Source organism: Aspergillus udagawae (assembly GCF_001078395.1).
Source record: "Aspergillus udagawae IFM 46973 DNA, scaffold_1, whole genome shotgun sequence".
In the NCBI taxonomy this organism is placed as follows: Eukaryota; Fungi; Ascomycota; class Eurotiomycetes; order Eurotiales; family Aspergillaceae; genus Aspergillus; species Aspergillus udagawae.
In genome coordinates, this window is record NW_025091264.1 from 135,853 (window position 1) to 147,789 (window position 11,937).

Here is an 11,937-nt window from a genome sequence, read left to right on the forward strand (position 1 = left end):
TGCTTCACACCCACGCGAGGACGCCAAAAAACAGCAAAATGCTCTTGAACAGACCCCCTTTCGTGGTTATCTCCTTGCTTACCCTTACGGCCTGCGCAAATCTCCTTAGCTGCGAGGAATTCATTTTCCCTATCACTGCAACAGCGCGGAATCGGGCAGTTAGGGAATCAGCAGGTGGTCTGGCAGAATCAGCTCCCACCCACCGCACACAAGGACCGCAGCAGCCAGAATACGTGAATGTGACAGCAGAGGTGGGTATCAGTCTGAGATACTGCAAGCCCCCAACTTTGATTCCGTCCCGGGAGTCGACGATCCAACTTCTTGTCCATGGTATCACTTACAACAAGAATTACTGGTCCGCTCTCCGCCCACCTGCTGCACTCCCTAGCCCAATGGACCGATATTCCTGGGTTAGATACGCTGCTGAACACGGCTATGCAACGATCTCGATTGACAGAATGGGGAATGGCCTGTCTTCCAGGCCGGACCCGTACACCGTCGACCAGCTCGCCATGCATGTTTCCATCATTCATAAGCTTGTCAGGGCTCTGAGAACCGGGACCCTGCTGGGACGCCCTTTCGCGAAAGTAGTCTATGTTGGACATTCATTTGGATCGGTGATCGGTTATAACCTGGTCGCGATCCACCCGGAGACCGTTGATGCATTATTCCTGACCGGGTTCTCTATCCCTGATATCTCCACCTCATATCTGGTGCCCGTGTCTCGCCTAACGCTTGGTAAATATTCCGGCTTGAGTGACGGATACCTTGTCAGCTCGTCGCCGGCCGGGCGAAGGGCGAGTTTCTTTGGCTCGAACGGAACATTCGACCCGGAGATTGCGCGGATGGACTTCGAGATGCAGGACACGGTGGCTGCCGGGGAGTTTCTCGTAGGAAATACTGCACCGCCGGTCAATTACGCAGGGCCGGTGGCCGTGATGGTAGGTGACCAGGATGTGGCGAAGTGCATGGCCGGATTTTGTGGAAACGAGTCTCACTTTCAACCCGCTGTAGTTCGGCAGCAATTCCGAAGAGCCTCGAACTTCTCGTACTATGTTCTCCAACATGTTGGGCACGCTATCAATCTTCATTACGCAGCTCCTCAAGCCTATCGGGTTGCTTGCGAGTGGTTACAGCTACACGGATTCTAGGCTTATAAGAAAATGCCAGGCGTAAAGCGAGCACTTATTCGAAGCTGACTTCATGTACGTGATGGGGAAAGCATTTGGCAATCAGTACCCTCAACTTGTTATTGCCGCAGACATGTTTACTCCTCGTCAAGACTCAAAACTAGCCGCGACATCCCCATCTCCATCGGCGATGAAATGCCGCATATTCTCAGCCGCCTGTCTGCCATGGTGATGAGGGCCTTGAAATCGCTGGCTGTTCTTTCTCTCCCATTGAATGTAGCCCACATTTGCATATCAGCAGCACTTCATAGCAAAGTCAGCCAACCCAAATAAACGCAGTCGAGAGCAGAAAGATAATCTCCCTTTGACCTAGCGAGGATTACTCACCGTAGGAACTTGCCCTTGAAGACCGAGGTAGTGCCCGCTTCGGGGGCCACTTTGTCAAAAATAATAATACGATCGCCCGGTTTCATGGCTGGAGTGATGGCCCGGAGGATCCTACACGCATATTTGTCGCTCCAGTCATGGAGCACCTTGCATAGTAGGAAAATGATCGTTTTGCTAGGATCTCCAGGCTGTTGCTCAAACATATCATGCGCCTGGAACCGAACCCGGCGACCTAACGTCGCGGGAAGGGTTTTCTCGCCTCGCCGGCATATGTGCTCAAGGTCCTGGATTATGAAGTCCAGGTCGGGGAAACGTTGGGCCAGCCCAATGCTTATTCCACCCGTATGGCCCCCAATCTGTAAAGAACAAAAAAAAAAGGAAAGTCTTGTAAGATCAAAAAATGACATGTGTGGATATAGCGGCACTCACATCGATGACCGTGGCCGGAGCCACAGCAGCCCAATCGGAGCCATTCAACGGTAGCTTTCTAATACCGAGATCTGCTGGAGCAAGATACGCGAACCCGTCCAGAAAATTTTTCCTGACTCTCTCATTTTGCTCCATGAATTCCCAGAAGGTTGCCCGAATCCCTTCAGCCGCGTTGAGCCCTGTCTCGGTCGGCTCTTCGCTCGATCCCCATTTGGCTAACGCGTCTGTGATATGCACACTCCACACAAATGCGTGTTCGAAATAGAGACCAACGAAGCCGCGGAATTTCTCGTCTGTGGCCATTAAATACGAAAGCCGTGAGTGGACTATTCGATCCGGTGCCAACTCGCGGAAAAACGCGTTCGAGACAAGATATCTTATCGTACGGGACAAGGTATCTGTGTCGAACCCAGTATTTTCGGCGAGGGCAGTGTAAGTGGTATGACCACTCAACGGAACGGCTTGGGCAAGGTTAAAGTTGTATGCGATTCGCAGCGCGGAGGCTGTGAGTGCCTGGATAGGCAGCCTTAGATCTCCTTGTCTCCGCTCCGGATGGTATAACTGTACAACCTACCTGGAAGCTGAGATCTAGGATCGTCTCTTCGGACGACATGCAGAGCTGAAGGAGTGTGGATGCCGCTTCTAAGAGGATGTCTCGGGCGCGGTGGAATGATTCATTTTCGGCCGATAATGATGGAATGCCCGACGACGCGGGATCGAACGAGAGGCTCCAATGCCGTTGCGCTAGAAAGTCACTCATATGCTGCGCGGACTGCTGGACAGTTTCAGAAAGCCGAATGAGATCCATTACGCTGTAGGGTTGAGGGGATGGTTCGGTTTTCGTCAATCGGGAGAGTACGCCGCGATACGATCGTGTTTAACCTCAGTAATCAATGGTACGCAGGGCCCTAAACGGGGCTAAAAACAACATAGGATTTAGGATGACTAAAGGGGTATTCTTCGTAACTATACTCGGTTAGACCCCAATCAAAGGAGGGCTTTGGCAGCTGAGGACACTGACGCTGGTTTGAGTGCGCATCCGCTGGCGCGTGATTCCCGGCAAGGAAGTACCCAACATGGAGCAGGGATGATCGACCACGAATGATTATCCCGCAGTGAGGGATTAAATTGCTCTCAGGTAGGAGTGCAGGTTGATGACGGACCCGCTAGACTGCACGAATGTGATAATACCCGACAGGATCTTGCATAAGCTCTGGTGAATGCATACAGATTGACTTTATACCATTTTATTGGGGTCACCCTTGCTTCTCAACAAGGCAACCTCCTCTCAACCTCCTCTTACTACAAACGGGCCAATACTGGAATGCTGCATTACGAAGGCCCTAGCCCGTGGAGGTGTCCGTAGAGCCGTGCTACGTCACCCCGGTAGGCATGAGTCTGACACGTAGGGTGAGCGTATATGAGCTTGGGGAATGTCTGCCGACTCTCCTTTGAGAATAAAGGACACGAGTGGTGCTTGTTCAATATCCTGGACATTTATGATCTTAGAGCTCTTAAGATGTCGTGCCCTTTGACAAACGGATTCAAAGACGTGGACTGTTTCACTATAGACTGCGAACTTGATCGCCCTTGGACTCGACACTGGCCACCCCAGCCAGGAAGTCCACTTTACCATTGGCTTCAGGAAGAGCTCCCTGAGGTCCTGACGTACGAGTTCGACCCCGAGCGCCTGTTTAACCAGCCATGGAAAGCTTGGATACGCCAATTGATATCAAAAAGTTGTCCCGCCATACCCGTCTCCACGCATGATACTGCTCTCAACAGTGTGGATGAGCAGAAGGCTGAGCCCTCCAATTCAAGGGTACAGGAGGAGAGAGAAAGAGAGGCCCGCGTAATGTGCATTGTGGAGAAGATAAAGTCCCTCGGCCTTCGCAAATTCCGGATGCCAAAGTTGGATTACTTGGCCGACCATCCTCTCCTTTCAGTTCGAAAGCCCTTCCGCTCAGTTCTCCCGTTTCTAGATAAACTGAAGAACGACTATGTCCAGCACCAGGCAAGCCACGATGTTCCAGTCTACGATGTAACTGGTTTCGAGGATCATTTCAAACTTGCCGACAGTGGATTCGCTTTCACGAAGGTTCCGGTTAATATTTCGGAGTGGACCGACGAATGTATTCATCAAATCTACCTCCCCCTGATGGAGGCTTACCTGCGCGAGCACTTTGGCAGCTCTTTCGTGCACATATTTTCCTACAATGTCAGTATACCCTGCTCACGGGCGACTCACGACGGTCGATCAAAACTGTTATTATGAAGACCAACGGTTGTATGATCGTAGTTCCGCTGCGAAGATAAAACACGACAGCCACGCCAACCTTGGCTGTCACCCCTAACATATGTTCACTCGGGTAGCTAATCACCCCAACGATATCGTCGAGCCCCTACCAGGCCCACCACTACCTAACTGATGCACGCTAGATTTTACGAAAGCCTCAAGCGTCACTAATCTCAAGCTGCTTCTACCAGACCGCGCGGATGAGATTCTGCAGTCTCGTCACCGCTACATCGGGTGCGTTTTGAGTGAGGGCTCATTGGGAAATTCATCGGCTGAGCGAGTTCCATTTATGTAGTATCTGGCGCCCCCTCACAGCGCCTCATCAGGACTGCCCCCTCGCCGTCTGCGATTACGGGAGTGTCAGCACCAGCGATTTAATCAAAGAGGACCTCGTGTTTCCTCACTACTGCCACGAAAGCTACCAATTCAAATCCAGCCCGCACCACCAGTGGTTCTTCAAAAGGGCAATGGGCGTGGACGATGTGATCATAATGAAACTGTTTGATTCTGAGGCTTCCGAGTCGCAATGTATGTCACAGCCCACCCGGAGTGAATTTGGTTGAATTGAGCTCACTTAGCATAACATCAGTCTGCCCGCATTCGGCATTTTTGGATCCTACGGTGCCTGCGGGTACACCAAACCGGGCAAGCATTGAGATCAGGGCTATTGTCGTGGGGTGAGGACACCTTGGGCTACGGTGGATTGTTAGATGTCCTGCTTCTGAGCTTGCTGGAACAAACGCATGCCATCGAGATAACTTTCCCATGATAGGTTTACCAAATAGCGGTGAGAAAGGTACGCCTGATGGGCTGGAGTATAAGTTGACCTGGAAGTAAAATAGCCTAGGTTTTTGGGAGTAATGACGGGGAGTAAGCTTATGGCTCTTTTGATGCTTTCTGTAAATAATAATATCTTTAGTTTCTTTAATCAAAGATTTTGTCCCAAGTGTGATTCGCTGGAAATAATAGTCGTTAGCCAAATCTCTTATTGTATTAAACCTTGATCTCCACAGATGTGACACTGCAGACCGCGAGAGTCTCGCCACACCAATAAGATGCACAATTTGGAATGCCGTGGCTTCGATAGCCGACTAAGTGAGGTGGAGCTGATCATAATTTGAGCTTCCTTCATTCCCTTTCTTTGCTCTTCTCTTTTTTTTTTTTTTTTTTTTTTTTTTTTTTTCTTCCCTCTTCGTCTTCATCAGGTAGGTCACAGACATACGCCTATCCCAGATCCGTGCAAACAGGGGAACGGAATAGAATAGAGGTGTTACTGCTCAGAAAGGTGTTACGGGCGAAGCAAGAAGATGTTGTTACCGGCCTTGTGTATCACGTTGGTGGCTCTCCTTGCTGTATACTATACCCGTATTCCACCCGATTTCCCTCGAAGCATGCCGATCATCCCATTGACGATCGTGATCTGGGATGCCATACGCGGAACTTCACGGGTGGACTTTTACAACAAGCGCATCCGCACATTGATACAGAAACATGGAGCAGTCGGGATCTGGCAGGACGGTGAATGGACAATACTAGTCGTTCGGCCGGCATACTTAGTCCAGCTCTTGAAGGATCCAAACGACACATTCATGAAATCAGGTTCATATCACAGGATTTCGACCAGTGGCGCCGCCCAGCTCTTCGGCGAAAATATCATCGACTCCCACGGTGACCTGCATGACCAGTTCCAGAGACTCCTGAAGCCCGCTATACAGCGCCCGTTCACTCTCGATGGTATGAAGATAGAATCTACGCGCCTTGTGCGGGCCATTTTGCAGCAGCAGGAATCTCGTGAAGATGGGTCCGCGGTGGATATCAGTGCTTTGGTCTGGCGCTGGGCCGTCTCGATTTACGGAGACTACTTTTTGGATGTGAGGTTGGATGAGTTGGAATATCATACAGCTGCCATCCAGCAAATCGTTGGGCGACAGGGGAGACACGCCATTGGGCGAATGAGGCGTATATTCCCGTTTCTTGACCTGCTGCCCTGGAAATGGCCAGCTGTGGAGGAACTCTTTAAAAATATTCATAACTTAGAGACAGCACTTCTTGGCTGTATTGATTGTCGACTACAAACCGCACACTCGCCCACCGATGACGACAAGGTGATATACCGGTTAAGCCAAGCGCTGGAACAGAATCAAATATCGGATTTCCATTATCGTTCCAATATCAAGCAATTATTCGTTGCCGGCCATGAAAACGTTGAAAGTACTGTAAGCGCCTCTCTAGTTGAACTGGCAAAGAATCAAGGGATCCAACACGCTCTACATTTGGAAATAAAAGCTCTACCATACCACTATTCGTCTCATGACCTGGACCAACTACCGCTGCTGACAGCTGTGGTTTATGAGACACTCCGACTTTACCCTCCACTTGGTACACTTACGAATCGCAGAGCAACTAAGCCAACATGGCTCGGCCCAGACCTGTGCATCCCGGCTGGTATTCTAGTCGGATGGCATGCCTATGGCGTTCAAACTGACCCCTTAATCTGGGGCCCAAATGCACGTGAGTTTGATCCTTACCGATGGGGATGCAGCATCAGGTCAGTCAATGAGCGTTTCAGAATGTATCAGGTGAAAGGAAAATACATTCCCTTTAGTTTATATTCCCGCAAGTGCTTGGGGGTGAAGTTTGCGATTACTCAGATCAAGGTTGGGCTTGTTGAGCTCAGTCGCAGATTGGTGTGGAGGTTTCCTACCGATCACCGATTTTCGTATAGCAAGGTGAGAAGCGATAATTGTTACTCTATTGAATTGTATCACACTGATGAACTGAAAGGCAGTCCTAATCTCTCCCGCAAACTATAGACTTTTGTTCGAGCAAAGGCCTTCTCCCAACGAACTTTGCTAAAGGAGTGCCGGTCAGGCTTTGAGATATTTGGGCATAAGGCATGTTTGAGGTCGGTACCACAGGGAGGGCTGTAAGGCGCACAGTAGAATGTGGAGTATGATGAAGGCTTGAATGCACGGAAACCATATGTATCCTCGAATGTATGTGAACTATAACCCTAGAGAACAAAAGCCAGGTTGATTATGCGTAAGTCGTGATCCTCAAACCGGTCCTTGGACATTAAACAAAATCTACCACAAAGTGGCCGCCGCCCAGATGAGCTCAGGTCTAACATAGACTAGATCAAAACTCTCTGAACGATAGCTGCTGCTGAAGCAGATCGCGCACCTGGTCTTCCATGGGACGAAATGACAAGCCCAAGCATTTCTCCGCCTGACTGGTATCAACAGAATAGTGCTCCCAGTCTCTGGGTTGCAACTTCAATTTCATTGTAGGAAACTCTTCGCTCACAAGTTTACAAACCTCACTCCAAGAACGGCGCTTTGCTGATAGCAGAAAACCAGAAACACCGGAGGCAGCGTAGTCCAATGCCCTGATGTGTGCTTTTGCAACATCCTCGATGTGGACCCCTAAAAACTGGCCTCCCTTGGGATGTTCGGACATTAGCGTAGAGAATAGCAATGCGTTTGTTCCAGCAAGCTCAGAAGCTGACTCTTGAAGCCGACTGGGGCCGAAGACGAAAGTCGGATAAAGCATGACGATATTGAAGTGTGGATCGTGATCGCTCGCAAATTCGAGCGTTGCTCTGTGAGCTGCCAACTTACCCGCTCTATAGCGAGCCCTCGGGTCGAGGCTGGGGATTAAGGCGGGATCAATCGCTTCATCGAGCTCGGTTTGCTCTGTTATTCCGCGGTCAGTCTCCCATTTCTCTGCTACCAAAAATCGAATACGAACCGGAGACTACTAGTCCCTCGCGACGATGATCGCCAGGGATCAAAGCAAGTGCCGATGAAGTAAGCACAACCCGTTTGATGGTTTTCACCTGCAATGCAGCACTCAGAATCGATTTTGTCCCCCGAACCGCGGGTGTATATATATCGCCTCCTGCGAAGGCGAGAGGCGAGGCAACGTGAATGACGTATGTCGCGCCGTGCAAGAACTGGTCAAAGCAGCCGGACACCGTAATATCCGGCACTACAACGAATTCCATGCGATCCGAGTGTCCCGATAGCGCCCGTTGCAGCTTTGGGATACTGTCACGGTCACGAACTGAAAGTCTGAGCCGGTATCCGGCTTGGAGAGCTTGATATGCCACCTCGAAGCCAATGAAACCGCTGGCTCCTGTGATGAAGATGAGGGGAAGCACTTTCATTGTTGGTACTGTTTAAGGATGGAATGAGCAGTTTTACTTTTCCTGTAATAAGGAACGGACTTCGCTGGCGGTGGTGTCGCATAAGGAGTTCAGCGGGCATATTCTACCCCATTGACCGCTTCTTAGGCCCAATAATCGGCGGTGAGGAGGTCCTATCAAGGACATATATAGGCTTTGACGCTATTGGATGATGGTTATGCAGTGTACAACCAGTGCGGAAGCCACATCAGACTGCAGCCTGCAGGATACCCTTTGGTCAAACGAGAGGCCCAGCGTGAATATGAATGTAATCGGCAGTATCAAGGGTATATATTTGTGCATTCTATATTGAAATACCTCTGATAAGCCAACAACATATTATTACTGACCCGGCAGATATGGCTGCCTCCCAAGCCTTCGACTTCCTTCCTCTGCAGAACAAATCCAAGGACCCGGACCTCGTTCGGCCATGGATGAGCTACTGGCCACCCCAGCCAGGCAGCGCAGTGCACGAATGGTTTAGAACAGAGTTCCCCAAGGCCCTTGAATGGTCCTTTAACCCGGATAAACCATTCGATAGGCCCATGAAAGGTTGGAAGCAAAAGGCAAGAAACCTGGGAAAGGACTGCGCAGTAGATCTGTTGCCGCCAACGGAAATACCCACAGCCTCGATGATTACGCTAGACCGGAATCCTACCACGATCAAAGAGCAAGAAGAGGAGCTAGGACAGCGGACGAGATGCAACGAGATTGACCAAAATTTGAGAGTCTTGGGTCTCCGATCGTGCGACGTTACAGGATTTAACTATCTCGACTGGAGCCCTAGGTACCAGATTGAAAAGCCGTTCCACTCACGTCTCCCCGTGCTCGACTGCCTGTCTAGAAGCAATGTGGCGACAAAGGCTTACACTGTTCCCGTTCATGATGTAGCTGGGTTCGAAGACTATTTCTCGCTGGCCATTTCGGGGTTCCAGTTCATTGTTTGTCCTAGTGGTATGGTCGAGTGGTCCGACGCGGAGATACAACGATTGTATCTACCTAGCATGAGGCTCTGGCTACAAGAACATTTCCAAGCCAGCTTCGTGTACATCTACTCGTACAACGTCTGTGCGCCCCTCGTCATCTCCAACCAGCCTAGCTAACCTAGCTGACCCAGCTACGTTGCGAGGACCCTAAACGCTCACCGTCCGTCGACTGGACCGTACCGGTTCCTTTTGCTCACTGTGGTAATGAGAGCTTCCAACATCCTGCAGTACCCGTGTATCATACCGCTGACATTTGGGCTGGTGCAGATGTGACCCCGGATGCTATATATACGCACCTGAAGCTTTACCTCCCCGGAAAGGCGGACGAAATCAGAGCAAGACGCCATCGCTTCGTCAAGTAAGTGTTCAAAACCTGCATTCACTCGCCTCCGACGAGCCTAAAGAATCGCTTTAGTATATGGAGACCTCTCACCGGTCCGTATCAAGACATGCCTTTAGCCGTCTGCGACTACCGCAGCCTCAAACATAGCGACCTCGTTGCGTCCGATGCCGTCCTTACTCATTACTGCGGAGAGGGATATGATGTTCGATACAGCCCTTACCATCGGTGGTTTTACAAGCGAGGCATGGACAGCGACGAGGCAATTATGTTCAAGCTGTACGATAGCAACGACTTGGAGGCTTCATGTAAGTTACTTGCCGGGTATCGATCACAGAGGAAACTGATAGCTGTATAGTGTGTCCCCACGCCGCCTTCAAGGACCCATCTGCGCCTGTGGGTACCCCCAAGAGAGCAAGTATCGAACTACGCGCTATAATAGTTGATTAGAACTCTACTGGGCGTGGCAAGCCAGGCACACGTTTATGCAGAAATACTACAATTGCAGTGGTAGACATTGATTCAGTGGGAGGGCCTTGGTACACTGAGAGGAATGCGATTTATGTTACCATTAGGTACAATTAGACTACTCACAGCCTTCAGCGTTAGCAACTTCGCACGCCCATTCATGAATTACCGTCCCGTAGCAAATTTCATCAAGCCACTGCTTGAAAATGTTCGCATATCCCAATGTTTGTGTAATTGGGGAACCTGTTTCATTCCCAGCAGCACCACTAGGGAACCAGATTGGGGCACCCTTATAAACGATAGCCGACACCGGCATGATGGAAACCTAAGAGGAAAATCAGCCTTGTGAGTCCCGAGCTCTCTGAGGAAAAGGTGCAACCGAACCGACGTTCCCGTTACAAACCCTTCTAGCAATCTGCCCTCCTCGCTCGCTCTCCTGATATCGGTCATGGTGAATGTCCGCTGCTCTATTACTAAGGGTTTGAGTTTCCCACATTCGGTGTTGGGAGAGAAAAGTCGTTCCCTAGCAAGTTCCAAAACACTTCTCCTTGTTATACCGTCTAATATCAACCCATGTTCGAGCGGCGGCGTCACCAACTTGACGGAATTCGATTCTCTCCATATGACGAAAAAGTTACTCCCGCCGCATTCGGTAACTTGTTCGTCTTCACCAAATAGCCAAAGAGTGGAGATGCATCCTTGTTGTTTGGCCTCGTCCTGGACACGCATTGTCGGGCCATAGTTCGCTCCTACCTGTAGAATTATTCCAGCTTAAGCAAATAAAGCACGCGATTAAAAGGGGAAGGGAGCTTAACCTTGGCGTATCCAATCCCCCCTGGCCACGCGCGAACCATAGTCATAGGGCTCGCGAGCAGTTTTATACTACTCATCGGCTTCTGGGCGACCTGCCTCTGCGGAAACAAAGCTGCAGTCATGAAAAAAAGAGCCTCTGGTGGCATTTGGACGCCAAGGCTAGAACCCATGCCGATCATGGCGGGCCGAATGTAAAGATGGGAATGAGGCTCCGGCAGCCATCTTGGACACTCAACAGAGGCGAAGGCAATGATCAGCTGTAAAAGCTCATGGGGGTCGAACGTCGGCAACCCAACACAGGCATTGGATAGTTGCAGTCGCTCGCAGTTGAGGAGAGGCCGGAACAACCTCAGCTTCCCGTCATACCCCCTGTATACTTTCATTCCTTCCTAGATAACGTTCAGTGGCGATTTGAGGACCACATATAGCCTACATATTGCGGAACTCACGAAAGACTGGGTGGCATAATGGAGGGCGCTAGCGTTTGGATGGATGGAGAGTGGACCGTAGACCTGAATAGTTGGCCTGGCCCAACCCAAGTCCGCCGTCCATTGTACGGTGAGCATGTGCGCCGTATGTTGATCCCGCTTGTTGCGAATTGGATCGGATAGTGCCGGAACGGGGGGTTGTTGGGCCTCGGGAACAAGCTCCATCGACAACTCTGAGTGTTGGAATGAGCGAATGAAAGCCATGGTGCTTGGGGTATTTCGAGGATGTCTGGGTTCTGTCGCTGGAATCTGATATGTGTTATAGTGGGAATAGTGGTTCTCAACGGAGAGACAGAACTGACCCGCGCCGCAGATACCAAGGAGCTATGTACTTGGCTCTCACCGACATTCAGCCACACTCAACTTAGGTATATAACAATTTGCGGTCTAGAAGAAAGTCAGACCGCCGGATCA

The 11,937-nt window shown here is 50.5% G+C and overlaps 7 protein-coding genes across 7 annotated transcripts; 4 read left to right on the forward strand and 3 right to left on the reverse strand.

Moving 5' to 3' along the window:
* Positions 1–38: 38 nt before the first annotated feature.
* Positions 39–1,151, forward strand: Aud_000026 (alpha/beta hydrolase; the record flags this gene model as incomplete). Its single annotated transcript, XM_043285543.1, has 1 exon — positions 39–1,151. One exon carries the CDS (start codon positions 39–41, stop codon positions 1,149–1,151), a length of 1,113 nt encoding a protein of 370 aa, XP_043141478.1.
* Positions 1,152–1,267: 116 nt separating this feature from the next.
* Aud_000027 (uncharacterized protein) lies at positions 1,268–2,754 on the reverse strand (the record flags this gene model as incomplete). Its single annotated transcript, XM_043285544.1, has 4 exons — positions 1,268–1,433; positions 1,518–1,873; positions 1,947–2,459; positions 2,521–2,754. 4 exons carry the CDS (start codon positions 2,752–2,754, stop codon positions 1,268–1,270), a joined length of 1,269 nt encoding a protein of 422 aa, XP_043141479.1.
* A 711-nt stretch (positions 2,755–3,465) lies between these two features.
* Positions 3,466–4,923, forward strand: Aud_000028 (uncharacterized protein; the record flags this gene model as incomplete). Its single annotated transcript, XM_043285545.1, has 4 exons — positions 3,466–4,168; positions 4,386–4,476; positions 4,538–4,770; positions 4,832–4,923. The coding sequence occupies 4 exons, from the start codon at positions 3,466–3,468 to the stop codon at positions 4,921–4,923; spliced, it is 1,119 nt and encodes a 372-aa protein (XP_043141480.1).
* Positions 4,924–5,549: 626 nt separating this feature from the next.
* On the forward strand, positions 5,550–7,055 carry Aud_000029 (cytochrome P450-dit2; the record flags this gene model as incomplete). Its single annotated transcript, XM_043285546.1, has 1 exon — positions 5,550–7,055. One exon carries the CDS (start codon positions 5,550–5,552, stop codon positions 7,053–7,055), a length of 1,506 nt encoding a protein of 501 aa, XP_043141481.1.
* Positions 7,056–7,380: 325 nt separating this feature from the next.
* Positions 7,381–8,410, reverse strand: Aud_000030 (uncharacterized protein; the record flags this gene model as incomplete). Its single annotated transcript, XM_043285547.1, has 2 exons — positions 7,381–7,937; positions 7,993–8,410. The coding sequence occupies 2 exons, from the start codon at positions 8,408–8,410 to the stop codon at positions 7,381–7,383; spliced, it is 975 nt and encodes a 324-aa protein (XP_043141482.1).
* A 377-nt stretch (positions 8,411–8,787) lies between these two features.
* Positions 8,788–10,204, forward strand: Aud_000031 (uncharacterized protein; the record flags this gene model as incomplete). Its single annotated transcript, XM_043285548.1, has 4 exons — positions 8,788–9,492; positions 9,546–9,772; positions 9,830–10,062; positions 10,113–10,204. 4 exons carry the CDS (start codon positions 8,788–8,790, stop codon positions 10,202–10,204), a joined length of 1,257 nt encoding a protein of 418 aa, XP_043141483.1.
* A 136-nt stretch (positions 10,205–10,340) lies between these two features.
* On the reverse strand, positions 10,341–11,727 carry Aud_000032 (branched-chain-amino-acid aminotransferase; the record flags this gene model as incomplete). Its single annotated transcript, XM_043285549.1, has 4 exons — positions 10,341–10,547; positions 10,607–10,975; positions 11,038–11,424; positions 11,485–11,727. The coding sequence occupies 4 exons, from the start codon at positions 11,725–11,727 to the stop codon at positions 10,341–10,343; spliced, it is 1,206 nt and encodes a 401-aa protein (XP_043141484.1).
* Positions 11,728–11,937: the final 210 nt, after the last annotated feature.